At 53.2% G+C, this 27,383-nt stretch overlaps 9 protein-coding genes across 9 annotated transcripts; 5 read left to right on the plus strand and 4 right to left on the minus strand.

The window, feature by feature from the left end:
• Window positions 1-92: 92 nt before the first annotated feature.
• A1O3_04829 (prolyl-tRNA synthetase) lies at window positions 93-1,826 on the plus strand (the record flags this gene model as incomplete). Its single annotated transcript, XM_007734957.1, has 1 exon — window positions 93-1,826. The coding sequence occupies one exon, from the start codon at window positions 93-95 to the stop codon at window positions 1,824-1,826; it is 1,734 nt and encodes a 577-aa protein (XP_007733147.1).
• A 1,217-nt stretch (window positions 1,827-3,043) lies between these two features.
• On the plus strand, window positions 3,044-3,925 carry A1O3_04830 (uncharacterized protein; the record flags this gene model as incomplete). Its single annotated transcript, XM_007734958.1, has 1 exon — window positions 3,044-3,925. One exon carries the CDS (start codon window positions 3,044-3,046, stop codon window positions 3,923-3,925), a length of 882 nt encoding a protein of 293 aa, XP_007733148.1.
• A 1,126-nt stretch (window positions 3,926-5,051) lies between these two features.
• Window positions 5,052-6,380, minus strand: A1O3_04831 (uncharacterized protein; the record flags this gene model as incomplete). The annotated part of the gene is made up of 1 exon (XM_007734959.1): window positions 5,052-6,380. One exon carries the CDS (start codon window positions 6,378-6,380, stop codon window positions 5,052-5,054), a length of 1,329 nt encoding a protein of 442 aa, XP_007733149.1.
• A 760-nt stretch (window positions 6,381-7,140) lies between these two features.
• A1O3_04832 (uncharacterized protein) lies at window positions 7,141-7,605 on the plus strand (the record flags this gene model as incomplete). The annotated part of the gene is made up of 1 exon (XM_007734960.1): window positions 7,141-7,605. One exon carries the CDS (start codon window positions 7,141-7,143, stop codon window positions 7,603-7,605), a length of 465 nt encoding a protein of 154 aa, XP_007733150.1.
• An 842-nt stretch (window positions 7,606-8,447) lies between these two features.
• On the minus strand, window positions 8,448-9,651 carry A1O3_04833 (uncharacterized protein; the record flags this gene model as incomplete). Its single annotated transcript, XM_007734961.1, has 2 exons — window positions 8,448-9,545; window positions 9,604-9,651. The coding sequence occupies 2 exons, from the start codon at window positions 9,649-9,651 to the stop codon at window positions 8,448-8,450; spliced, it is 1,146 nt and encodes a 381-aa protein (XP_007733151.1).
• Window positions 9,652-12,430: 2,779 nt separating this feature from the next.
• On the minus strand, window positions 12,431-15,338 carry A1O3_04834 (uncharacterized protein; the record flags this gene model as incomplete). Its single annotated transcript, XM_007734962.1, has 7 exons — window positions 12,431-12,866; window positions 12,929-13,787; window positions 13,847-13,930; window positions 13,993-14,208; window positions 14,264-14,943; window positions 15,002-15,146; window positions 15,194-15,338. 7 exons carry the CDS (start codon window positions 15,336-15,338, stop codon window positions 12,431-12,433), a joined length of 2,565 nt encoding a protein of 854 aa, XP_007733152.1.
• A 1,148-nt stretch (window positions 15,339-16,486) lies between these two features.
• A1O3_04835 (uncharacterized protein) lies at window positions 16,487-18,406 on the plus strand (the record flags this gene model as incomplete). The annotated part of the gene is made up of 1 exon (XM_007734963.1): window positions 16,487-18,406. The coding sequence occupies one exon, from the start codon at window positions 16,487-16,489 to the stop codon at window positions 18,404-18,406; it is 1,920 nt and encodes a 639-aa protein (XP_007733153.1).
• An 802-nt stretch (window positions 18,407-19,208) lies between these two features.
• On the minus strand, window positions 19,209-21,314 carry A1O3_04836 (uncharacterized protein; the record flags this gene model as incomplete). The annotated part of the gene is made up of 1 exon (XM_007734964.1): window positions 19,209-21,314. The coding sequence occupies one exon, from the start codon at window positions 21,312-21,314 to the stop codon at window positions 19,209-19,211; it is 2,106 nt and encodes a 701-aa protein (XP_007733154.1).
• A 514-nt stretch (window positions 21,315-21,828) lies between these two features.
• Window positions 21,829-27,240, plus strand: A1O3_04837 (uncharacterized protein; the record flags this gene model as incomplete). The annotated part of the gene is made up of 1 exon (XM_007734965.1): window positions 21,829-27,240. The coding sequence occupies one exon, from the start codon at window positions 21,829-21,831 to the stop codon at window positions 27,238-27,240; it is 5,412 nt and encodes a 1,803-aa protein (XP_007733155.1).
• Between the last annotated feature and the right edge of the window lie 143 nt (window positions 27,241-27,383).

Consider the following 27,383-nt stretch of genomic DNA (forward strand, 5'->3'; position numbering starts at 1 on the left):
TTACCTCCTGCCACTACACGGCGAAGGCTTCTCCAAGTCGCCGGAGAGAGACACACTCTCGCCGTACTTTGCCTTGCGGTACTCCAGACGCAATGTCTGACGCCCAAGAACCCCCCACGGCGGAATTGCCCACCCGTGCGAAAGACCCTCAGACCAAGGCTGAAAAGAAGATGGCGGCGAAGGGCAAGCCTGAGAAGCCAATTGGTAAAGCAGAGGCGAAGTTGCCTCAAGGCGGCAAAGGAGGCAAGAAAAAGAAGATGGACGGGGCTGCTTTGATCGGGATCGATGTGTCAAAGGATGTCGACTTCTCCGAATGGTATCAACAAGTTTTGCTGAAGGGAGACATGCTCGACTATTATGACATTTCTGGATGCTACATCCTGAAGCCCGCTTCGCAATTTATCTGGGACGAAATTCGAGCATGGTTTGACGCGGAGATCAAGAAGATGGGCGTCAAGAACTGCTCATTCCCCTTGTTTGTCTCAGAGGATGTGTTGAACCGTGAAAAGGAGCATATTGAAGGGTTCGCTGCCGAGGTGGCTTGGGTGACCCATGGCGGGAGTACGAAGCTTGACAAGAAGATTGCCATCCGTCCCACGTCCGAGACCGTTATGTATCCTTACTATGCCAAGTGGATTCAGAGCTACCGCGACCTGCCTCTCAAACTTAACCAGTGGAACTCGGTGGTGCGATGGGAGTTCAAACATCCTCAGCCGTTCCTACGAACTCGAGAATTCCATTGGCAAGAAGGACACACTGCTCACTTGACGGAGCCAGAGGCGGGCAAAGAAGTTCTCGAGATCTTGGACTTGTACGCCACTGTCTACGAAAAGCTTTTGGCCGTCCCCGTCATTAAGGGCCGAAAGACAGACAAGGAGAGGTTTGCGGGAGGCTTGTACACCACTACCGTGGAAGGCTACATCCCGGCCACTGGACGGGGAATCCAAGGAGGAACATCGCATTGCTTGGGGCAAAACTTCAGCAAAATGTTCGGCATCACAGTGCAAGACCCCAACGCAAAGACAGAAGAGGAGAAGAAGAACAGTCTCTTTGTCTGGCAGAACTCCTGGGGATTGTCGACTCGAGTCATCGGTGTGATGGTCATGATCCATGGAGACGATCGGGGTTTGGTCCTCCCACCTCGCGTGGTCGAGGTGCAGGTTGTGATTGTGCCAGTGGGAGTAACGGCAAAGATGGCCGAGGAGGACAAGCAGACATTGTATAAGGAGATCGAGGGATTGAAGGAAGTGCTCAAAGCGGTCAATGTCCGAGTTGAGGCTGATTTCCGCGAGGGGTATTCTCCGGGCTGGAAGTTCAACGACTGGGAGCTGAAAGGTGTTCCGCTTCGCCTCGAATTCGGACCGGGTGAGAGCAAGGGCCATTTTGTGACAGCTTCTCGACGAGATCTTCCCAAGGAGGAGAGCAAGAGCCAAATCGCCATCAGCGAACTCAATACTGCCGTTCCTCAACTGCTGGACACCATTCAAAAGGATCTCTACGATCGCGCCAATGCCAAATACAAGTCGCACGTCAAGAAGATCACCAACTGGGAGGAGTTTGTGCCGGCATTGAACGACAAGAATGTCATCCTCTTGCCACATTGCCTCACGGAGGAGTGCGAGGACCAGATCAAGGATATGAGCGCGCGCACGGCGGAGGAACAGAGCGGCATCCCACAAGACGAACGGGCTCCAAGCATGGGAGCCAAGAGTCTGTGTATTCCATTCGACCAGCCTGAGGGCATTGAGAAGGGGGTGACCAAGTGCGGGAATCCCAAGTGCTCGAAACTGGCAGAGGCGTGGTGCATGTTTGGACGGTCGTACTAGATAAGACAGCGCCCTGTTGTGATGGTGATATGGACTCTGAGGTTCTTGATAGAAAGCAGCATGAGTGACATGATGATGATCCTGATTCCTGACCTCCCACTCCGAGCCGGCACATGGTTGGGCCAGGCCATTGTGTCTAATCGCATTCTCTTGCTCGTGCTTATCAAGGTTCGTCTCAGCGTGCTGTAGCCCAATAGCAGCGAGGTATAAGGTATATCGCCGTCCGCGCTATCAGGGGCTGCTTGGCGAGTGGTTTCACGAGCAGTAGGTGACACAGCGATAAGTCGAGAGGCGTCGATGGTAAGGGTGAGGGTGAGGGTGCAAACGGTTGGTCTCTGCGTCGACGATAAGGCGGAAGTAGTGTAGTCGAGGTTGGCCGCAGAGACCAGAGGCGGCATCGATTGGACGAGCAGGTAAATACGGGGATGGGCTCATTCCGGCTCCATCTTGCTCATGGGCGGCGGTGCGCATGGGCTCCTTAAGCCCAGGCTCGTTGGCCGCAGCCAGTGTCAGCAGCCCGCTGGCCAACGTGCCCGCGCTGCAACGTACTAAAAAGTGCCCGCCGCCGCCCCTCCAAGTCGTCGACTCCATCGAATTCAGGAATACTCCATCTTCCTTCTCCTCGACCACCGCCTTGCTGGTGCCTCGACCTGTGCTTCGGCCAGGCGCCAGGTCCTTCTGGATACAACTGCTCAGCCTTTGTCGGTTTCTCCTTCCAGCCTAACGTCGGTTGAAATTTTCCCTTCTTCTCCGCTGTCGACCATGCCAGATCGGGCTCGACGGCATCTTTTCAAAGATGGGCCGGCACCATCACCTTCCTGAACAACTGTATATCTCTCGAAATCTTCCCCCCCCGGGCCCGCCGCAACCTCCGCCTTACTCTCTATCATCTGCTTCGTCCTTTCTTTCCATTCAATCTAGAGTCTATTCTTCTTCTTCCGCGGCTTTACTCCAGGAAACCGGCCGCACGACAGCCCTCGCAGTCAGCGACCGTATTCCTGGCTTGAAAACCTCTGCTGGTGAGCACGCGACTTGACCCGTGACGTCTTCTGGTCCGCAGGAGAAGGATTGCAAGCAGACGAGCAGACCGAAAGTGTTCTGACACGAGTTCCTTCCGCACAGCTTTCTTCAATACACTTCGAGCGAATCTGATTCTTAACGCCGATTCAACTCCACCCTCCCTGACCAATACCCCGGATTCGTTACACCCGATCACGATGGCCTCATCAAGCTCGCTTCCGCCTCCCTCGCCTTCGCCCCTGGCGCAAATCTCGGAATTTGCCCAGGACAGTGCCTCGATAGACTCTAGACCGGAGCATCCATCGCTGGCTTCGATCCCCGAACTGACCACCAAGCCTGCCGTCTCCGAAGACGACAAAGTGGAAGCCCTCCATCTCCTGGCGGACTCAGTTGCCCAACAACGCCAGCTTGCCTCCTCGGCCGTCATCTTCCACCCTTTTACTCTCTCCATGACGGCGTTGCTGTTTGGATTGGTCTATCAGAAACTCTACAAAGGATCTCCATCCGACTACGCCATCATTGGCACTACGTTCACGGGAGCTTTCATGGCCGTGCTGGTCACCATCCGTTGGCTGACAAGCGGATACATCGATGAGGCCGGGAACGTCGGGACGTGGAAGTGGCTGAACAAGGGACGCGGCGAAAGGGATAGCGGCGCCGTTGGCGACGAAGACGAGATCCTGCTCACCTGGTTTGGTGACGAGGTCATTGGCACTTTGATCCTTCGTGGACAGCGGGCAACCCCACCATCCAGCTCGGGTAGTTCGAGTCCCAAGAAATCACGCAAGAACCACCCCGTCGTCGGTATCATCCGCGGCTGGACCGTGAAGCGCCGGTACCGACACAAGGGGGTAGGCCAGGGTCTGCTTGAAGAGGCGGTCCAGCTGTGCCAGAGTCAAGGGTGGAACGGACCGGAATTTGCTGATGACCATGCCAACAGTCGCCAAGTCCTTCCCCGGACGTTCCATGGCGGATTTGCCAAGCGAGAACGCATCGCTCGTGAGATGCTGGAGCGAGTCAGGGACGAGGTCGGCAAGCCTATTTCTATTTCGGGCGGCAGCAGGAAGGGGAAGCGATAGACTGCACTGAACGGCGGCTACTCTGCTTTCTTGTTTCTATGGTCCATTTTTGTTTCGGTGTATATGCCGTTGGGTATGATGCTGCGACAGGACATGAGGTGCACAGAAACTCAGCATAGGGAGGTTTGCTAATTTGGTTGGGGGTGATGTTTCTTGACTGGATGATACCAACATATAGAGGAGGAGGCGCGACTACCTAACCTACTAGTACATGTAGACATGGACATTTACTAATTTCTTGATTTAATCATCTATCTCTTTCGATAGCACGAGATGGAATGCTTTGGAGAATAGATTTCCCCCTTCCAATCAGGCACTAACATGTAACGGTAACCTTTGTTCGAATCAATCCAACCCACATCATGAACAGACCTCAATTCTTCCTAGGTCCCATAATCCAGTCCAAAGAATCCTCATAGAAGCAGAACTCCTGGCCAGCCGAGCTGCGCTGTCTTATACCAAGAAAAAACGCCCAATAAATCCCGTGCTGCAAGTCAACAGCCGTCCTGGAGTGAGGATGAGGATGAGAACAACTCCCAAGCAGGGTACGGGTCCGGGTATGTTCTTACAATCTTCACCACAAGCTCCTCGTCAAGTTGGAGAATGGTAGCCCGTCGTTCCCATGCCATGCCAGCCGTTGGCAGGAAAGAAAGTGTAGTGTTAGCCATTGGAAGGAAAGGCGTAGTGTTAGCCATTGGAAGGACAGTGTAGTGTAGGGGTCCAGTTGTCGACAAAGTGCGGATGCGGCAATGGTTTTGACAGGGTGACTGTCACGTTGGTCGTCTTGGACGGAGGAGGATGGTCTGGCACTGCAGTGAGTGCGGTGTGCGGTATCGTGCGAAACGAAACAAAGGTTACCTTATGTTGGCTGGGCAGCGAGGGAGATGGTCGACATTCAGAGAGCAGTATCGACGAAATTGTTTGCGGTTTTCCGGCAAGACTTGACACTGACATGACATTTGGACTGCTCTGAACATTAGAAGAAGATGCGGCACCATTTCATAACTCCGTCTAGAACCAAAGTAGCACTTCGGCCTGCTAGAACAAGAAACATTTCCGTACGTACGTGCATGCTGCGTGCTCTCAAGAAGGAACGCTTGCATGTGGCGGGTAAAGGGTGGTATTGTTACAAAAAGTACTCCCCCACCGGCTTTTTGGCCGGCATACCCCTGGTCCCCTGAGGCGCCGCCTCAAAGACTCTATACCGCCGACCCGGCGAGGCCAGGTTCCAAAGAACACCTGAGCCACCTTCCGACCCATCGGTGCCGACAGGTTCCCTTCGACCCTGGTCACCGTTGGCTCGAGCAATACATCCGCCATTACTACCATCCTCGCCGAGCTCGAGGATGGCAGCCACGTTACCACATCGGTAGCAGTAGTTGGGCGCGGACCAGACCGTGACTATTGTCTTGTCAAACATTTCCTTGTACCCTTCCATGACGAGCTGGTGGGCCCGCGCGACCAGCGACAGGTCGTTATTGTGGTTGAAATGGCGCACAATGTCGGCTCCGAACAAAAATCCGGCTCCCCGAGGAGACAAGCCCCAGCCTTCGATCTCATCTGGGTCGGACCACAACAGATCGCACATAGCGCCTTCGTGAGGAACCTCTTGTTTCCGGTCAATGAGCCTGATCTTGTCTACCGTCTCAATCAGCGGAGAAAGACCGCCGTGAACGCACAGGACAGCACCAGTCGTCGATGTAGGAGGTGTGAAGAGGGATTGTGATGATGGTGAAGACTGTAACGGCAAACTTGATGCGGGATGATCTGGGGGTGAAGGTACATCGACGTCTGGGGCCGGAGATATTCGTGATGAATTGGTGTGGTGCGACATCATTGATAAGCCTGCAAATCGCCGCCGAAGAGTCTTGCTCAGGATGTCGCCGTTAGCGTTGAGCACCTCGGATTCGACCTCTTCGTCTTCCGGCGGCAGCGTCGACTGCGTGTTCTCGTTGTCCGATGCAGCAGGAGGTACATCCGTCGTTGCGCCCAACACTAACGCACCTAGGGCCAGATAGTCGAAGACCTCACAACAATATCGCCAGACGTTGGCACTGCCGTATTTCCTAATACATTCGTCGTAGAACCCGTAGACGGTAGTGATCTGTCTTGATTCATGGTTTCCCCGGATGAGAGTGATCCGATCTGGATATCGTACTTTCAAGCAGAGAAGCAGAAGAAACGACTCGAGTGAGTAGAATCCTCGATCGACAAAATCTCCCATGAATAGATAATTTGTATCTGGGACATCACCACCCACACGGAACAGTTCCATCAAATCGTGGAATTGACCGTGGATATCGCCGCATATCGTGACAGGAGCGTGTACCGAAACGACGTTGCCCTCTTCGATTAGGATCTCGCGCGCCTTGTAGCAGAGTTCACGGACTTGGGGTTCTGGGATGGGCCGGCACGCGCGCAATTGCGCGATCGCTCTGCAGCACACGTTAATCATTACACTGGGCGGCTAACAATCGGGGTGGTTCGTGTTGGTGCTTACCTGTCAAGGTCGCTCATCGCAAAGCAGACGAGCTATGCCCGGTATCTTGGTACATGAGCGTTTGTCGGCGACCTGACCAAACTGCGTCGAGATGTTGGGGCAAATTTGCAGGGCAGCCGGACAGCGTCGAGGTTGGTCGGCGGAGGGAGGCAGGAGTCGCTTCTACGCCACAATAACGATAGTGTTGTCACCTGTGGACGAGACTTGAAGAGTAAAGACGTAGCATTTCAGATGCTCGCCATGCCAGGAGACCAGGTGGAAACGGCACAGGTTGATGCGGACATGGGATGCAGGAGTACGGAGTAGAGTGGCGGCGATACGATCTGTGAGATCTGATCCTAGTGGCACCAAAGTGGTTCGAGAACGAGATTAGATAAGATCCATACCGAGTACGGAGTACTGTGAAGCATAAAAGCCACGGTGGGCGAAAACCCTCCGGCGAATGCGCGGCCGGCCAATTGGAGCTTACCACTCCCACCATCTCTTGTGATGCTCGATATTTCCAGTCGACTGTTGTCCGCGCAGAAAACAGGCACACCCGCTTGCTTACCGTCACTAGACTGTCGCGATTTTCGCTGCGTTTGCTTTAGCTGCAGTTTTCTCGATGTCCGAGTATTGAAGCCGAGATTCTTACCTCGTTCTCAACTACGAGCTACGAGGACAGCTTCTCATACAGCTCTTTCTGGACCGGTGACAGAGCTACGTCTTCACCACCATGCCTCCTCATCTACATCCTCGATCAACAGCAACGTCAACTCTTTTCGCAGGCACATTACTCGCCTCCTTTATCGTCGTCGGCATTCCACACATTTTCCCATGTCCCAGACCACGGACCGGCTACGCGGATGCAGAAATCCAGATAGACGAGGACGGTAGACCAATTCGACGAAAACTCCGGCAGAGTCCGAGAGAGACCTCCTCGTCGATTTCGGCACGAGACCAAGAGTCCACAGGTCTGGCGGAGGTGTTGACGAGAAACGCAGCCACCCGCCGTAGGGGTCTCGCACAATCCAAGGATCTTGAGGAAGAAGCCGCCTTGTTCCGGGATTTGCAGCGTGAAGCAGAGGCTCTGGAAATGGAGGCGAGAGAATGTCCTGTTCCGAAACCGAAAGGTGTCATTGGACGGCTGCTGGGGTTTGAGGACAAGAGACTAGTCCCAGAGGCTGATGGAAAGAGCTAGTTGGAGAAAACTAGCTTAAAGATCTAAAGACCAGAAAATGGAGAGGAATTAGACATGGCTTCAAGCATTCCGAACTCAAAGAGAAGCTTCTTGCAACTATGAAGGGCAAGGGCCACCGGGCCATTTTGCCCGACAAATCAGTCGAGGACAAGAACCCAATCTCAACATACCGGAAAGTGTTGCAAATGCCTGCATGCCCTCCGCTCCAAGCTCTCCGGGCTGAAGCAGGCCTACATTGGAAATTACAAAGTGCATAGTGGGCAGGATTTTGTATGCTCGATCCATATTTGGTTGAGGGACATTCATGAACGGCAGACCGTCGACACAAATCATTCGGCACCAATCATGAATGTGGATTTTCAGGAATGTTTGATCTGTGAAATAACAAGAGGCTATGGCTTTTCATCAAATCAGCATGATCGCTGTTACGGATGACTACCACGGATAACAGATAACGGATTGGTCGAGACTCACGATGAATGGGAACGCGAACCACCTGGAGCCTTGGAATCGCCGATCGCATCGCGTGACGAAGGGGATGCCAGCATGAAGTTGTGGAGGGAGACAGGGCAGCTGCATCAGGAGGAGGAGAGATATGGAGGACGGGGAGGGACTCAATATTGGACGTTGTGAATGCCAGTGTACACCAACAGAATCAGAATTCTAGACTGCTTGGATTTTCCTGTCCTGCGGAACCCCAGATATCCAAGACCATCAAACAAAATAAAACTAGCATGCAGGACATGGTGAGAAAGAAAAGAACAAATCAAACATAGCAGCTGGCAAGCTCATGGTCAAACAGTCAGCATCCAAGACAACCCCTTTCCTCTTCTGCGCTCAACTCAATGTATCTTGACACCGGTCTTCCAGTCCAACTCGCCCGCAATGCGAGTCATGCGGTCGAACACGGGTTTCCCGACAAAGCGCCAAAAGCCACCCGCTCTGATACAAGTCTCTCTGAATTCATTTTCATGTCGTTCCAGGTCGTCCTTGACCAAGGTTTTGAGGTTGGCGATCAGGGAAGCCAGGTTCGCATTGACGTTGCCTCCTGAAGCTGAAGCGGCCGCCCTGCTCGCGCCCTTCTTCGTCGCCGCAGCGCCGTTGGCAGGCCCTCCCGCCGGCGTTCTGATATGAGCGGCATCGACTCCCAGTTTCGTCAGCACCGCCGCGAGCAGGTACTCGGTCTCTTCTTCGCTGTTGTCGGCGTCGTCGTCATGGCCTACGCCGCTGCTGAATCGACGTTTCTTGCTGGTGGCGTTGTGGTGGTGGTGGTTGTTCTGATGGCCGTTCGCCGCTCCCGACTTGCGCCTTTCGCGATCTGCCTTTCTGCGCTGCGTGATACTTAACAATAACTGCTTCTTGTGGTCCTGGATGTTGGCCATAAACCCCATGTTGCGCTGGATGACTTCTTCAATGGTCTTGTCTGACGCGAGCGGGTGGGTGGCCGTGGCGGCGCGGTTGGCGGCATTGTCACCGTGCAGGACGGTGGCTACAAAGGCGACGTCTTCAGTGCGCACGCTGACCGCGTGTTTGGCTTGGTTCTTGAATGCTTTGGATTGCGATTTGGCTGCTCGAGCCGCCTTTTTCATCGCCCGAGCCTCGGCTTTGGTGAGTTTATGTGGCGGCATGCATGGCGATTCGCTGGTTGTGCTGGTTGTCGTGTCTGTCACGGTCTGAGCGTCTTCGGTGTCGGGATCATTCTCATTCTCAATGTCGTTGTCGTCGTCGTTCGCATACGCATTCGCATTGAAATTGGCGTGGGCGTGGGCGTGGGCGTGGGCGTTCTCCTCGTTTTCTTCTTCTGGTACCACGACTGGCTGTGGCGGCGCACGAGGGATGTTGACTGCCACTTCTTCCAGACCGGGTCTGGACCTGGCTTTAGGCTTGCTCGGCTCTGCATTGGCAGCAACAGCTCTGTATTCGTCAAGAAGCTCTGCGATCTGCCACAGACGGTCCAGTCAGTATTTGCTTCGGCCACAAGTGCAGAAAATGTGGTACGAGTAAGCCCCCTGAGGAGGCTTGCCGGAAAGGATAAGCGTCTTTCATGACTGGAGAGACTGCCTCCGGCCTCTGCGACAAGAGCAGCACTGGAGCGTCATTGGGTGTTCACAGCGCAGCACTGGGGCTGCATTGGGTGTCCACAGCAGAGGAAGGAAGCAGGAAGCAAAAAAGCAAACCAAATCATATCATGTGGACGTGAAACTAGGGGTTGGGAGGGGGGACACTGTGAATCGACTCGACTTGACATGGACCCTACCTTTCTGTGTCTGTTCTCATGCAACTCGTCTGCCTGGATGCACGAGAAGCAGTTGTGACTGGCGCCGATGGCATGCATGGTCTGATGGTAGCGATAACATGGCATCGAGTGGATTCCGTAGCACGTCTGGCGGGCTTTGGGGTTGCTCATCTTCATCGAGCAGCAGAAACAGCTGTGTTCTGTCCATGATCACGTAAGTCAGCATCAGCATCAGCATTCACAAGGCTTGGACAGGGAAAGGGGGAAGGGAGCCAGCCGCTTTTCATCCACTTCTAAATATGGACAACAAGGGCATTGGAGCCAGCCTCTTTTCATCCACATCTAGATATGGACAACAAGGGGGAAGGGGGAAAGGGGGTGTTTCTCGCTGCTAGTGAGTGAGTGACTGTGTTTGGGGGGGGGATCATCAACCATTCCACATTGGTCTTGCGGGTGTCCTGTCGCTCTCCATCTGTCTGTCTGTCTGTCTGTGTCTACACCAGGTGTCCAAGTACTTACCCAGGCCTGAAGCTGCTTCCCATTTGAAAGGGCCGTTTGGCGCGGCAGGATCCATGGTCAATGCGCTTTGTCCTCTTTCCTCTATCCTGTATCCTCTGCTGAGTGAGTGGGTTGATTGATTGATTTGCAGTCCGTCCTGTCTTTGCAGGGGCTTGGTGTTGCTCCTTGCCGTCTCCGTCTTGCTGTGACGCGTCGCCGTTGGTCTCTTCTTTCGAGCCTTTTGGAGCGCAACGAATGATTCCGGAGTTTGTCTTTGTCTCTGTCTTGGTCGTGCAGGAAGTACAGTCCTTGACGCATCGACAGGTTGGAACTGGAACTTGGAACGTTGATGATATGGATGCAGTAGTGGAGAGGACCAACACCCCAAGAGGAGATGGCGTGCGAGTTTCGAGGTGCGGGATGGGATGTCTGAAGGGCACCACTGATGTTGATGATGTTGATGATATTGATGATGATGTCGATGTCGCCGAGTCTTGGTGTGGACTGCTTCACGGCAACAACCTCAACACAAAGAGATGGCGGCGGTGGATGCGAATGCGACGAGAGTGAAGACCGAAGAGTGAAGGTCCGTCAGTTCGCCAAGGCAGTCGGGTAGCAGGAGGAATCGTCCAGCGTCCAGCGAGCTGAGGATGGGGATGGCTGTGAAGGCGGGAGGGAAGACGCAGTGAAGGTTGAAGGTTGAAGGCCGGGCCTGCAGTGAATAACAAGCGGTGCGGGTGTATGCGACGGGTTGGGTTGGATTTGGCCGAATTGGACGGTGTAGGGGTGAAGCTGGCCGGTGGATGGCGGAGAGATATTGGGATTGGTACTGGTACTGGTACTGGTACGTTGTCCAACCCTTCGACGTTCAACACAGATATGGAGGGATGGCGATGGCGATGGGAGGTAAAGAAGGTAGTAGGTAGGTAAGCACCCACTGGCTGTAGGTAGGTAGGTGTGTTTGACAAGACGAGAATGCAGCGGGAGGGCGCCAGGGCGCCAGTGCTCCAGGATGTGATATTGGCATGATGGCTGGAGGGAGGCCGTCGGATATGCGATCTGATATATGCAGTGAGTGACTGACTTGTCGGTGTGGCGGTGGAAGTGGAAGTGGAAGACGGCGCAGGCCGGACAACAGACACGCAAAGTCAAGTCTCACATTCAAACAACGAGCTCGGCTGGTTATTGTCTTTGTCCAAGTCCAAATCAGAGTCAAGTGGACGCAACCCGAAGGCCTAGGGGCTCCGACTCCCAACTAGGCGAGATCTATCTGACAGAGTTACATGAAGCATGAAAAAGAGCTGGTCACAGAGGCGAGCAGCTCGGGCGAGGGCATCAAAGGAAGACAACAAACCGTCCGAGACAGGCCCCGAGGCATCACAGGGCCATCAGGGGTATAGAGACAGAGGCCAGGCCGGTCACGGGCAGAAGTGAATCTGATCCTCTACACATGTCTCCGATCTTGACTTGACTTGATTTGACTTGACCCAATATACGGGCAGGGTCAGACGGAGACGGCTAACAACAAGTGATAGGGCAGGGAAGGAAGGCTGGCCATCGCGATCATCGTCGTCAATTAATACCATTCAATTGCTTTGGGTGTCTGGGGTAAAGAGGGACTGTGTGGGTGCGCTCATACATTCGTGGATATGTCCATCTTCACATTCGTCTCCAGCTTTGGATTTCAGGGGCTGAGATTGATCCCGTTCCCATACCCGTTCATGTTTCATTTTCCATTTTCATTGTAAAACTGTCCCTGAATTAACGTTGCCTTTTGCTGCACAAACTAATCAGAGAAATCATAGATTCAGAGTCATTTTTGGGGCTGGCTTCTTGTTTCTTTCTTTCATCCACTGAGGGGTCCATATCCACTGAGTCAAGGATACACGGCTTCGGATATCAGTGCCGTGTCCGATTGGAAATCTGGCTGAAAACTCTGCCTCAAACCAGCTGTCGGATGTGTGCATCAGGCAGCAGGCAGTAGATCCCCGTAGCCGGCCATCAAACAAACAATCGGCCAGCCAGTCATGTCAGGTGATCGCGCCACTCATACCTTTCGGCCAGGGGCGTGTCGACCCAAGCTCCTCACATTCAAGGGGCGACATCTCTGACCAGCCTGGCAGTGCACCATACATACGGATAGTTCCGTTGGTACCAGTTGATGAAGGACTTGCGGCCCGCAATGCGCGGCACGGTGGCCCAGCTACCGCCCAAACAGATGTTGTGTTTGCCATCAAAGAAATCGGCCGTGTAGCCTGGGTACAGATCCATAGCTTTGAAGCCTTGGTGGGCCGCCAACGGCGTGCTGGTCCACTCCCACAGGCCGCCCACGTCGCTTTGTCCGCAGAGCCGCTCGCCGTCACCTGTCACAGGCGTCGGATGCCAATGACGAAATGCGACATTACGGTTAGACAAGTCGATGAAGAGGTCATCCGGGTCAGTAGTACTATCGCGATCGGCGACAGTGCTCTTGGACGAGGAAGGGTTGGATGGCGGCGTCTCTTCGACCCCTTCGTTTGAAAGATGCCTGCGGTGCATCCAGGTTAGCAAGCCTCTCATGATCGATCCAATGCACCGCAGATCACTTACCCGTTCACCGCCGAGATCAAGACGCTAGGAACCTTTTCCACGCTGATTTTCTCTTCCTGGACAAATTGATACAAACTTCGCACCTCTTCAAAGGTTGGAATGCGTCCATTCGACCAATTTGCATAGGCCACCAGTTCATCGTACGATGCCATCACAGGCCAGTCCAGGGCGTATTTGAGAGGAACAAGTCCATACATCGTGCGCACAGCTTTGTCCTCGGTAAAAGAAGAGCTGGCCATGTCAAGGATGGCAGCGGAATGGCCGTTAGCCCCATTGGTACTGTCCATCCCAGCAGTCCCGTTAGTTCCGTTGACAGTTCGATTCACTTTGGAGACTGTCCACGATGCTGGAAGAGAGTCCTTGTGGGTGACTTCGAGGAAACGCGCATATTCGCCATTACTGATAGGTCGACTCTGGGCCTCGAAGTCCTTCACTAACACAGTGCGCGCAGGCCGTTCATTATCCCAGCCGAAATACCGATCCGGACCTAGATCATTCTCGGGATCGTCAAGGCCAATCTTGAGTTTCCTTGCTGGGATTCGATTCCACTGGTTCTGCACACGCTTCGAGTGGGCTTGCGACGCCAGCGCTTCGAAATCCGACCTTTCCTGCCCGGGTGGTGGCAGCACTCGCTCACTTTGAAGCAGCATATATAGAAACGTTTCTAGATGCATTGCCTCGTGCTCATAGCCAAGCCAAAGAGCACGGCCGAGTTTGCGATCGGTATATGCCCTGCTAGAATATAGACTGTCGACAATGCGTGTCCGCACACGGTGCTGATAGTCCAGGACTTCTTTCAGGGGAGGCCATGTGTCTGGGATTTCGCTGTGGTCATGACACACCTCAGGATTGTCCACATCTGGGACGGGGAGCATTAGCAGGATTTAGGCACAGACCTTTGCCAGCGCCGGCGCTTACCTGGGTCGATGCCTCGTTCAAAAATAGACGCATAGACGGCAGGGTCCGTCGGCTTATCGGCGGTGGCCTTGGTGTAGTGAATGTCTGTGATCCAACTCAGCATCCCCTCCTGGTGTTACTGGTCACTGCGCCCTGTCGCCGCTTACCTGCAAATGTGGGAATATGACCAAGATAGAAAATGAGATCATTTCGCAATTTGATCGGCTTGTTCAGCAATTCATCTCTGGGCACCATCGACTTTGTAACCACGTCCCAAGCAGCCCAGAGTTGTCGCCAGTCATTCAAGGACGGGATTGGAGCAGCCGCATACTCTGAAGGCTTGATCGGGAAGTTGATGGCGGCGGGTGACAGCAGATGGATGACTTGAGCAGGTACAGTCAGCAAGAGAGCTAAGTATACCGACCGTGGAGCACGTACAATAGTTGTTTACCTTATTCCCGTAAGCACATTGAAGGATCAGACCTGCTGCGTGCCAAAGCCGGTCACTTTCAGCCTCGGAATATTTGTAAGAGTCTTCGAAGTGAACCTGTTCGCCCTTTACAATCGAGAAGTCTGGAGTTTTGATGTCCTGCAAGGCGACATAGAATGCCTCGTGCTTGTTCAACTTTTCGTTGTACATGGTGTTGAGTCCCCACTCGTCCTGCTTGAAAGCCTCGTAGCCCAGAAGGATGTTGGCATGGGTCAAGCCATTTCGATAAAACCTCTTGGTGACATTTTCACTATCGTTGTAGGCGCGGAAAACACGGTCAGGTTGCTGGCATGAGTCCAGACCAACTAGGACGAAGTCAGACGACCCCAGTACCCTCTTGAACGAGGCCAGAAATTCGGCAGCGCCTTCTCTCGAAAAGTTGCCTATCGAAGAGCCCAATGTCAAGAGACAGGTGGGTTTGCCATCAGCGCCGGACCGGGCCAGCCAGGATAAAGCATCATCATAGGTACCGTGCAACGCTTGGAGGGTGACATATTGGTAGGCTTCAGTGTCAATTTGGGCGAAGGTGCGTTTCAACTCGGAAAGAGAGACGTCCAATGCATAATAATCGACTCTCTTTTCCGCTGCCTCAAAGGCCCGCAGAAGGATGTTCACCTTGCGAAGATTGCTATGTGTGGGATTAGCCATTGTCTCGTCTGTTGGAGGTTAGACGAGGTCATGCATACCCACTCCCAAGTTCCACAAGTCGGGCACCATCCGGGATCCGTGCGGCAATGTCGTTGGCATGCGTCTGGAGAGTCTCAATCTCGGCATTGGTGAGGTAGTACTCATCCAGGTAGGTGATTTCCTCAAAGAGCTTCAACCCTTTTTCTAGAAGTTATTTAGTGGTATGTCTCACACATCAAGAACCTTTGTACCATCATAGAGCAGCAAGGTCGGAAACGTGCGCGGCTGGCCCCTGGGAGGATTGAGAGAGCGACGCAGCGTCTCGAGGAGGAAGTCATCCGACTGGTCTCCGCGGATATCAATGATCGGTACTCCGGTTGAATTGGGGGCAGTCATGCTGGCAAGTTGCTGTCGGCTAACAGGACAGAAGAGTGAGGAGTCTAACAATGGAGTCTGCAACGAGGGGACTGGTTCAGATATACTCTGGAGTCGAGTTGGATGGGATGGAGAGGACTCCAGGTCGGTGCATGCCGCGGAATATGACAGGGCCGTTATGTCAAGCTAGGTTTCCGTTGTATTATACTCATCACGCACGTGGGTCATCCGTCTTTCACGTTCGAATGGCTGAGAATAGCCAGGGCGTATAGATCGGCGCCCGGCGAGGGGCTCGGCGAGAGGTCATTGCTTACATCTCAGAGCTTGGACCTGTGATTTGAGGTCCCTGAGTGGCGGCGGAGCGGCAGTGGCCTAGAAGGACCGCCATGGTCTCGAGTTTGACGTGGGAGAAGATGCATGATCTGTCAACAAGGCCCGCCGCTCCGCACACTCGATAGAGGGAAAAGATGGCAATTGGCCGAGACCGACAGGCAAGATCAGGAACGGGGCCAAAGAGGAAGTGCGTGGGAACCCGGCGGACGCAGGCGAACTCAGTGGTGCGTGAGTGAGTAAGCGCGGAATGGTGATGACGACAAGACAGAGACGGACAAGAGCAGCTGGAAAGACAAGACGAATGAAGTGCGTAGGAAAAAGAGGAGAGACTCAAGACTCGAGCCACAGTGGCAGCAGGTCTGGGAGATGGATGCCCCGTCATACCCAGTAGGTAGGTCAAGGAGGTGGTACGGAGGACGGGATACTGTGGGATTAAAAGTACGTAGCGCAGCCTATTATTTCCCTACGGGATACTATTATTATTGATTACTCCATGCCTTTACAATACGGAGTACGGAGCACGCAGTCGATAGAGATAAATGATAGAGCCCTTGGTGAGCCCGGACCGGAGAAACATAGATCCGCATGTTTACCTTTGCCCGCAAACAGCAGACGCAACACCTCGCACTTCTCGCAGCTCTGCAGATTCAAATTCAATGAGCATCACTCAATCCGTACAATACACGTTCAATGCATTGGTAGATCGTGTCTAGATACCCTCTGCCATCTCGTATTCCCCAACCATGGCTGTCTCTACCGCTGCTCCTCCTCCTCCGTCGTGCTCCTGACCTGCGCCCTTTACCCTCCCACCTTCCACACCAAATCTCCCTCCCACCATGTCCAAGTCCGGCAACCTGGTCGCTTTGTCGGCCATCCTCAACCCGTCGGAGCCGCCTACCATTTACTACGCAGAAGATCCTCCTTACCTGCCTCGCATCCTCGTCTTCTACTATCCCGTCCAGTCTGTTGGTTCCCTGGCATCCACCTCCCGTATTCGAACCACCATTCTCAGCGCCGCCGGATTCAAGACCTATGGAGCCTTTTCAGTCGCTCCGAATAGCAGCTACTACGCCGCAGTCCATAAGCTTCCCGAAGATAAACAGCGAGACGATGTCTCCCGCGGAATTGCTTTCGCACTGTGCAGATACTTCTCCGAGGTCCCCACCGAGGTCAAGAATGCCATAGCCGACGAGAATTTACATCACGGCATCGCATTGAAATGGGGCCAGACACATGCAGCTCAAGTGACATGTCGAATGAGCAAAGTCACCAACCCAGAAGAGATCGTTGAGGCCCTGCGACCCTTCTCCAAAGAGCGACCCCCGAGCCCCCAGTCGCCGATCAAGCCACTGGCTTCAATCAGGAAGACAAGGCCTTCGTTTCTCCCACCAGAGTCTGGCAACAACGGAGTAAGCCGAGCCCCGCATGCCTTCACCCCTTCGAAACGAATTCCCAGCTTTCAGTCAAAACGGTCCCCTTCCGCCTCAACCCCGGCAAATCGCAAGGCCAGCACGCCGCTCGCCCCTCAACACTCGCTGGACCAGCTGGAGTCGTTGCGGTTTAAAATGTGCGAGTTCGTGGATACTGAAGATAGATACATCACCCGCCTACAAGACCTAATAGACCTGGTCACACACCAGGGCCGTACTCCCAAATCTTTGAGTTCCAAATTCTCAAGCTCGCGCAGTCAAAAAGCCGTCAATGCCATGATCCGGTTCCCTTCTCTTCTGGACCAGATCAAAGACTTGAATTTAGCATTCTTGGATGACATTGAGACAGCTCTCCAAGCCTCAGAGGACGCCGCTCTTGCTTTTCTCGATTCCGCCCAGCGGGACCCTCGACTGCTTCAGACTGCCAAGGATCCCATGGGCATCTATAGCTTCGCGAAGATTCTTCTGAACCACTTCCCCAGATTTCCCATGCCTTACCGAGAATACCTTGATCTCCACTCTCAGGTCGCGTCCAACCTGGATCAATTTCTCAAGGAAGGCACAACGTCGATCCAACAGGCGCCGTCCTTGCTTATGGAGCCAGCGCAACGTATCTCACGGTACGGCCTTTACATTGACACCATGCTGCCTCACGTACCAAGCAATTTTACCGTGGCTATCCGCACGCTTGAGAAGGCCCGCAAAATCATCGGCGAAATATGTGAAATGGAGCCTGCGGCCTCGACCATTCTCGACTCTTTGCGCATCGAGCACGAGGCGCGGAAAAAGAGCCTCTCCCCAACCAAACTCCTCTCTGGCCTGACTCGCTCAAACGGCACGTTAAGAGAAGCGCCGGCCCTATCGGGCACCCTCAAAGATCGTGATGGACCTCGCCTCTTTCCCAGCTTAGGCAGAAGTCTCAGCCGGAGACATAAGACTCCTAGACCCGGCCTGGCCGGTATCCTCTCGGAACAAGATCCCGAGCAGGTCAGTAACACGTACAGCTCTGCCGGATCACAATCACGAAACGATGAGAACAGACCTCTAACGTCCAGCTCGGCTTTGTCATTCGGCTCTGGGCCAAAAAGACCACCAACGTCCGGATCAAGCACGACGAACCGGTCAGCTCCCAGTCCTAGCCCCAACGCTCCTGTCCTGAGGCCTGGCAACAAGGGTGCCAGAGAAGTGTCGCCTGGAGCTGGCATTGAGCAATACAAAATCGAACTTATGCGCGCCGAGGAGGAGAATTACAAACTGCTGCAAGAAAACGCCGAGTTGAAGAGATTGATCCGTGAGTGTACATGTGGTGGCGCTCAGAGACGATGACAACGCCAGACACAAGTGATGGCGAGGTTATGGTGCCAAGGGACATCGGCCCTGTTGAAGAAATCTTCGATTTGTCAGTGCCTATCTCGGCCAGCTCGAGCTGCGAGACGACGGACCAGTGTGTTAGTATCACGAAGTTATGAAAGAAAGATAGTCACGACTTTTGTTGAGCCTCAGGCTGCTATTATTGCTTCCTGCTTTTCTCTTGGCTCCGGGGGATCCTTGTATTTTTACAACGCGACGATAGTCTTGCTAGACAAGTTGCCACAAAAGCATCACGGTGGAAATGGGGAGGTTCGATTGAGCCTAGAACCCAGCCACGGACCGCATGTCCTGCGCAGGTGTAACGCATCGATCGCTGAGGTCATGCTCTCGTATGATGATTGATATTCCAAGATCCTGATGGGGCGGCAAGCTACACTGTCACAAAAAGCCTCGTTCATTCATTGATTCGTACATGTTGTTTACAGGCAAGGCACTGTAGACACACAGAGAGAGAGAGAGCCAATGTCTCCAGTTATGATGAACGCCCCGGAAATCCAACCCGTCATTGCTTTTTGTAGAGCTTGCATGCTCTTTGTGCAGACACAAACTCACACCATGCTTGAGCAGCCTCGAACAGCGGTGCAGAAAAAGACCCAATTCAAGTCCTTGTTCCGTTCAGGTATCCAAGTAGAATCGATCAATCGTCCAGTCTCGGGCTTTCTAGTCCGGTGTCTCCTTACAAGGAACCACGGATACGACAGATCCAGAAAGCCTACTTCCACAGTATGGTTGCCTCGACCTCTCCCCACCCCCTTCCTCACTCAGCCTCATCATCATCGTACCCCTTCTGCACCTCCGCCCAGCCACTCTGGTACCTCGCCAAGTCACGGTCCGTATTCAGCCGCAGCGCCCGTGCTTGCTGGGCATCCTCGCGCCAGCATCTGGATGTGTAGTCGTCCGCTGTGGTGACTAGGTTGCCATTGATTGTCCACGCCACGGCGGTGACTTCCTTCACGTGACCCTTGACCAATGCAGTGCCGTGATAATATATGGGACAGTCGCCATCGCTATCTTCCGGAGGTTGTTGCCCGCTCCTCGAGGTTGAAGACGATGCTGATCGCGTGAGTCGAGCAGAAGGCCACAGACTGGCACTGGCACTGCCCGGCTCATCGGCCAGGAGTGGCCGCCGTTGTGTGGATTTGGTGAGGTACCGCTCGTCCGTTGGAAATAGAACCGCACATTCTTCCCGGGTTCCTGTGGCTATTAGCTCTGTGTTATCCTGACTTCGGTGCCGAACTGCCAGCTTGTCGTAGAAAGAGGCTAGGCGCAAAGCGCGGTGGCGGAATCCGTACAACGGCCCCAGCCCTTGGCCTGCGTTGCGCGACTGCCGGAATGGATGAGACGAGGTCAGAGACATCTCGGGCGCCCCTCCTAGCACTAGGTGAGATGTGGAATAGGCGTACACTGTGTGGTCGCGACACAACGAGTACAGCCTCGCCCCATCGGTACTCATGGCGATCGAAGTCACGCCGAACTGTCGGTGGTTCTCGTGGCTCTTGGGTTCCATGGTTGCAGACACCGGTGTAGGGCGTCCACTTCGTGATTTGTACGATGTCCGCATATCCCACAGCTTGATGATGGCATCGTTCTCCGAGGCAGTGGCCAGCATGTGCGGCCGACTTGCGCTGATGAATGCACATGTCGTCACTGCAAAATCAGACCTTGCAGAAACCGGCATTTGCCTGCGCCTGCCTTTCGTTCTTCCTTGGAGGTCAAACGCAGTATGTGCGTCTCGAATCTGGTTCAGGCAATTGACATCTGCACTTTGGCATAAAAAAGAATCGGGTTCCCGACTCAGGTTCTTAAATACCCACGAACCTCTACTTGCCGCACAGCGTAAGTCCCACAGGCACACGCTGCCATCTCGGGAACAAGTCGCCAGAATGTTGTTTCCAGAGCCAGGCTGGAACTGTACACGTTTGATGGACCCAGTGTGCCCTCGGAGAGTATATGTAGATTGGTGCTGCTTCATGTCGATGATCCGACAGGTTTGGTCCCCTGACGCTGTTGCAAGCAGGCTGTCGTCTGGAGATAGTTCCATGTCCATGATGGCATTGTCGTGTGGATACATGGTCATGAAAATCTTTTGGTATGGAAGACTCGGATCTTCTCCATCGTGGATGCGCACAGTACCATCCTCATCTCCAATTGCCACTAATGGGACAGTCTTGAATCCGGCAGCGCAGAATGGCAGAGCTGGGAAATGAGGTCCGGAGAGGTTGTAATGGCAATGATCGTCAGGTGAACTGTAGAAGTTCGCCGTCTCATGTTGCCAAAGCTTGCTATCATTGCCCTCTCTTATCATCCTTCTTCCCTCCACCCGTCTTGATAGCAGGCCAGCGGAAGTGCTGAGAGACCGGTAGGGTACCAATCGTGGCGGGAATGCTTTGTTCCCTAATAGCTCGACATCTTCTGCATCGTCCTCATCACTATCGATGTACGCAGAATTATGTTCAGGGTCGACCGTGGGATATTCAGCTCGCCTGGGCTCAGCGTTTTCTTGATTCGAGACAGTATTATTCTTAATCGGAGAAGACGGAATCGAGGAGATGGATACGAATGAGAGCTTCCTCTTCTTTCTGGCTCGGATACTCTGCTCATCAAGGGGGAGGCCTAGAATTCCGCTTGCCTGGGATCGGCTATTCAACCTCGCGGCGGACAGGTCTTGTAATGCTTTCCGGGAGGTTCGAACGGCACGCTGTGGATTTCGAGATCTGGGAGTAAAGAACCTGGTAAAACGTTTAGGCGTTACGGAAGGGTTCTTCTTCACACGGCCACTTCGTCGAGGACTCTTATTCTCATCGGGTTCGACAGCAAAAGTGACAGCCTCTGCTGGGGCTCGTCGTTCAGGCGTGGAATCCATTGTTGACGTGAGAGTGTTGACTCGACACACTAATAGGCCTGTGGTTGTATTCTGTCACCCAGAAAGCATGACTTCTTGTAAATTTTACACACGGGATAGACTGCAGGGTGGCGGTTGGAACCGTGTGGTGAGAAGTGTGTACGGACTACAGAGTATGGTCCCACGACTGTCGAGAAGAGCTCGCCAGCTGTAGTCGCGCCTCGCGTAAAGTGGTGCGTGAGACGCGCCGAGTTCCAGGGTAGATTGAAAACAGCAGGTAGGCCGGGGCTAGCTTCTTGCCTCCCACACACCCACCCTACCACCAACAGCTAAGAATGATTTGATGCACCAAAGCCTGTCTCCACAAAAAAGTTTCGCAGTTGCAACTTGAATTACTCCAGAAAATTTCATGGCCGTAGGATTTCAATGTCGAAGAACTAAGCCTCTCGACATTCCATCGAGCTAGGCATAGGGCACCGTTCATAGAGAGCATAGGTGGCCCAGCATTTGTTGAGTTCCGTTGGCATATCTCAGCATGGCCTCCGCAAAGCGCAAACTTGCGGGCGATGAGGTGTCGACCAAACCTGCCATCAAGCGACCGAAATCCGACGGCAAGCCCAAGACCGCAGACACGCCCTCCGTCCAGGATAAGAGTCAGAGGCCGAAGGCAGTCTCTATACTCACCAAGGAGCTACCGGCTTTTCCTCGAGGAGGCGCGGGCCTGTTGACCCCGTTAGAAAGAAAGCAAATTCATGCAAAGGCCTCCCGGGACGTCGAAAGGGAGCAGAAGCGTGGTCAAGACCTCTTCGGTGATGGAGGCAAATCATTGAGTGACACAAGTGATGAAGAAGAAGATCCAGATTTGGATACCGAGGTACAGAAGCCTACCAAACAACCCCGGAAAAAGAAAGCGCGGTCCAAAGATGCCGCTGTTGCCAATGGCCCGGAGGTTCGAATCGAAGGCCTCAGCTATAAGCGGATAACCACAGGATCTTTGATTTTAGGTCAAATCACGTCCGCGGGTCCCAGGGCTCTGACTGTCGCATTACCGAACAATCTCGTGGGATATGTTCCCTTGACCTCTATTTCGACACAGCTGAGCCACAAGATACAAGGGCTCTTGAGTCAGAATGAGGAAGAGGACGCCTCTAGCGATAGCGAGCAGGATGATGACCACGACATTGCGCTCACAAACTACTTCCGGATTGGACAGTATTTACGAGTAGCAGTTACATCTACCGAGCAGGAGAAAACCGGACCAAAAACAGCTTCACGAAAACGCATTGAGTTGTCTGTTGAGCCATCATTGACAAATGTGGGTATTGATAGATCAAATCTGGCGGTTGGTGCCACAGTCCAGGTCGCTGTAAGCAGCATTGAGGACCATGGATTGGTAGCTGATCTCGCTCTCGAAGACCAAACTGTTCGCGGTTTCATCCCGAAAAGCCAGTTGCCTGGCAACCTATCCTTCTCGGACATCAGGACCGGTGCTGTCTTGCTCTGCAGCGTTATTGAGCTTGGTTCCAACAGTCGAGTGGTAAAACTTTCAGCGGATCCTTCTAAATGGACGGTCCTGGAAAGCGCCCCGTCCATTGACGCATTTCTTCCAGGAACCAAGGTGGAGATTCTAATCAGCAACAGAGCGGACGTCGGCCTTTCAGGGAAAGTCATGGGTCTCCTTGATGTTACAGCGGATGTCGTCCACTCAGGCTCCTTCAAGGACAAAGAAGCATTCTTGGCCAAGTTTGAGCCGGGCAAGAAGATAGTCGGTCGGTTGATTTGTTCGTTTCCCCTCTCAGAAACGAAGAAGCTCGGTTTCTCGGTCCTGGAGAATTTACTGGACATGGATCTCACCACGAAGGCGGATGCTCAGGCAGATGGAGAATTGTCTTTATCTTCCATCGTTGACGCGGCATCTGTTATTCGCGTTGAGCCCGGACTTGGTCTCTACCTACAGCTAGGCCCCCACACTTTGGGGTTTGCACATATTTCGCGCTTGTCAGACGAGAAAGTCGACTCTCTATCCGAAACTAGTGGTCCATTCAAGCTGGGTTCTGACCACAAGGCTCGAGTGATCGACTACAATCCCGTTGATGACCTTTACTTGGTGTCTCTACAGCAGAAAGTACTCCAGCAGCCTTTTCTGAGATTTGAAGATGTTCCCTTGGGCGCAGTCATCAAGGGGACGATTGAAAAATTGCTGGTGGGCTCGAACGGAGTGCAAGGCCTACTAGTCAATCTCGCAGAGGGCGTCACTGGTCTTGTGCCGCAGATTCACATGTCTGATGTCGACCTGAAACATCCTGAAAGAAAATTCAGAGAAGGCCAGGTGGTGACGGCACGAGTGATCACAACGGATCCTGTGAAACGACGTATCAGACTAACATTGAAGAAGACTCTGGTCAATACCGATCAGAAACCGTGGTTGAGATATGAGGACATCGAGACCGGTGACTCGACAGTTGGCACATTGACCAAAGTCGACCCACTCGGGGCAGTTGTACGATTCTACGGACCAGTCCGGGGTTTCCTGCCTGTTTCTGAGATGAGTGAAGCTTACATAAAGGACGCAACCCAGCATTTTCGTGTGGGTCAGGTCGTGACAGTCAACGCCATCAGCATCAACGCGGCCGAGAGGCGCCTGACTATTTCATGCCGTGATATCAACAAGTCCAACCCATCGATCGAGTCTTCGCTGTCGACGCTGCAACCTGGAACTGTTGTCAAGGGCACCGTTTTCGAGAAATCTCAAGATGACACCTTGCTCCGACTGGGAGAATCCGACGCCATTGCCCGATTGACTTTGGATCATGTATCTGATGGATCCTTGAAGAAGAGAGAATCCACATTCCAAAAGATACGAGTCGGTCAAAAACTCGAGAATTTGCTCATCTTACAAGTGCTGCCAAAGAGGAGACTGGTTTTGGTGTCAAACAAACAAAGTCTGATCAGAGCGGCCCAGGAGGGCACTCTTCTCAAGAGTTACGAACAGCTGCAAAAGAACGCCCTAGTTACTGGATTCGTGTCCAACATCACCAAGGACGGCGTGTTTGTGAGCTTTGCCGGTGGGATCAGTGCACTTATCACGAAAGCACATGTGCCTGTTGAGAACGCAGAAGAAAATGATTTTGGAATGACAAAGTTACAACCTGTCACAGCAAGAGTCCTATCCATCGACTACAAGGGTGCCACCCCCCGATTCTGGCTGACAATGAGGGAAACGTCTGTCGGCAATGACTCGAAACCGACCGCACCTCACAGTGTTCAAGAGGTACCAACACTTGTGAACCCTGTTGATGCAAAGATCCAGACCATCAAAGATCTTTCTGTGGGCCGAGTCACAAAAGCACGAATCGTCTCAGTCAAGGATACTCAGATCAACGTGGAGTTGGCCAAAGATGTACAGGGTCGTATTGACGCATCTGAGATTTTTGATGATTGGAAAGACATTAAAGATCGCAAGAAACCCCTCAAGCAATTCAGTCCCAAACAAGAACTTACGGTCCGAATACTTGGGGCCCACGACACCCGAAATCACCGGTTCCTTCCCCTTACGCATCGGAATGGCAAAAACACAGTCTTTGAACTTTCGTGCAAGCCGAAGTCAGTAGGAACTTCTGCACCACCCGCCCTCACATTAGGAGAACTGTCGGTCGGGTCTTCATGGCTTGCCTTCGTCAACAATATCTCAGAAAACTACTTATGGGTGAATATATCACCTTCCGTACGAGGCAGGATCCGGGCAACAGATGTGTCCGATGACTTATCATTGGCTGCTAATTTGGAAAAGAACTTTCCGATTGGATCTGCCCTTAGAGTCCATGTCCTTGCCGTTGACCCTGAGAAGAATCGCTTGGATCTGACAGCCAGGTCAGATGGCCTAGCCAGCTCTCTCACGATCAAGGATATCTCCAAGGGACTCGTGCTCCCGGGTCGTGTCACCAAAGTGAGCGACCACAATATTCTAGTTCAACTGAGCGACCAGACAGTAGGCGCTGTCGACCTGATTGACATGGCTGACGACTACACCGACGCAAACCCAGCCAAATTTCAGAAGAATGACGTCCTCCGAGTATGTGTTCTCAGTGTGAATGTCCCAAACAAAAAGATCCAGTTGTCAACTCGGCCTTCTAAGGTACTCAGCTCTTCGATGAAAGTTACCGATCCAGAAATCACTTCTCTCAGTCAGCTTACCGTCAATGAAGTGGTGCGAGGATTTATTAGCAATGTGACGGACAAAGGTGTTTTCGTGACACTTGGACACGGCATTACGGCTTTCGTAAGAGTGGCACATCTCTCCGACAGCTATTTGAAGGATTGGAAAGACCAGTTTCAGCGGGACCAGCTCGTGGAAGGGAAAATCATTTTGGTCGATGAGGCATCCGGCCACATCCAGATGAGCCTGAAGGAATCGGCTCTCAACCCCGACTATAAGGCACCGCTTACATTCAACGATCTCCATGTGGGAGACGTCGTGACTGGAAAAGTTGTCAAGGTTGAGACCTTCGGCGTTTTCATTTTGGTTGATAACTCTGAGAATGTACGCGGGCTATGTCACCGCAGTGAAATAGCTGAGCAACGTGTCCAAGATGCCACCAAACTGTTCCAAGAGGGCGACCTTGTGAAGGCCAAGGTCCTCAAACTTGACCCCGCCAACAGAAAGGTCAATTTCGGCATGAAAGCAACTTACTTCGCCAACGTGGACGAAAATGATTCAGGGAGCGAGGCGGGATCGGATGATGACAGCGATGAGGATGGTGGCGCACAGTTCGATGAAAAAAGGCAAGATGCAGCTGACAGCGACGATGAGGCGGGAACAGAGCATACTAACGACGACGACTCTGATCTTGCCGACGAGCTTGGTGACGAGAATGGCGACTCGGACGACAGTGAACACGATGCGGTCAAGGGTTCGGCCCCAGCTTCGGAAAGCAAAGGTCTCAATGTAGGAGGCTTCGACTGGTATGGAATTTCAGACAATCAAAGCGCGAGAGCCCCCAAACGAGCGGCCGAAGAACTGGGTTCAGAAGAGGATGACGTATCGAGCACAATTCCTAAAAAGAAGAAAAAGAAGAGAGCCGATTTCCAAGTCGATCGGACAGGAGATCTGGATGTGGATGGACCACAGTCCATAGATGATTTCGAGAGGCTGCTGATGAGCGAGCCGGACTCATCGCTCTTGTGGCTTCAGTACATGGCCTTTCACCTGGAATTGGGCGACGCCGACCAAGCACGCCAGATTGGGGAACGAGCCTTGAAGTCGATCGGTCTCGGGCTAGAGGCAGAGAAACTGAACGTGTGGGTTGCACTTTTGAACTTGGAAAACGCCTACGGAGACCAAGAGGCGATTGAGACAACATTCAAACGGGCCTGCGAATACAACGACCCTTGGGAAATCTACTCAAGGCTGACGAGCATCTACATTCAATCGGGCAAGCACGACAGGGCGGACGACCTGTTCCAGCAAATGCTCAAAAAGTTTGCGCAGGACCCGAAGGTGTGGATCAACTATGCCACCTTTCTATTCGACAGCAGGGGGGAGGCCGACAACGCCCGAGCACTGCTGCCACGTGCTCTTCAGACGCTACCCAAGTTCACCCACCTCGACGTGACCCTGAAATTTGCCCAGCTGGAATTCAAGTCGCCCAATGGATTGGCAGAGAGGGGGCGGACCATCTTTGAGGGATTGATCAGCTCATTTCCGAAGCGGGTGGACGTGTTCAATGTTCTGCTCGACCTCGAACTCAAGCAGGGCGACCAGGAGCAGATTCGGGCATTGTTTGAGCGGATCTTCGGCGGCAAGCTGAAGCCGAAGCAGGCAAAGTACTTTTTCAAGCGTTGGCTGGCCTTTGAAGAGTCGGAAGGAGATGAGCGACGGGTTGAGGCGGTCAAGGCACGGGCAGCAGAATGGATCCGCGGAGCTGGCAAACCGGTGGATAGTGATTAATTATTGATGGTCGGGAGAGTTGAGAGAGCAGAGGATGTCTTGGTGTTCTCTCGAGTCTCCAGACCAGAGTCCTCCGTCGACTAACTGACTGACTATTGGATCAGATGAGTACTCCGTACACTAGAGTTAAACAGTCCCTTCTC

The sequence above is a fragment of the Capronia epimyces genome (assembly GCF_000585565.1).
Source record: "Capronia epimyces CBS 606.96 chromosome Unknown aczIQ-supercont1.4, whole genome shotgun sequence".
NCBI lineage: Eukaryota > Fungi > Ascomycota > Eurotiomycetes > Chaetothyriales > Herpotrichiellaceae > Capronia > Capronia epimyces.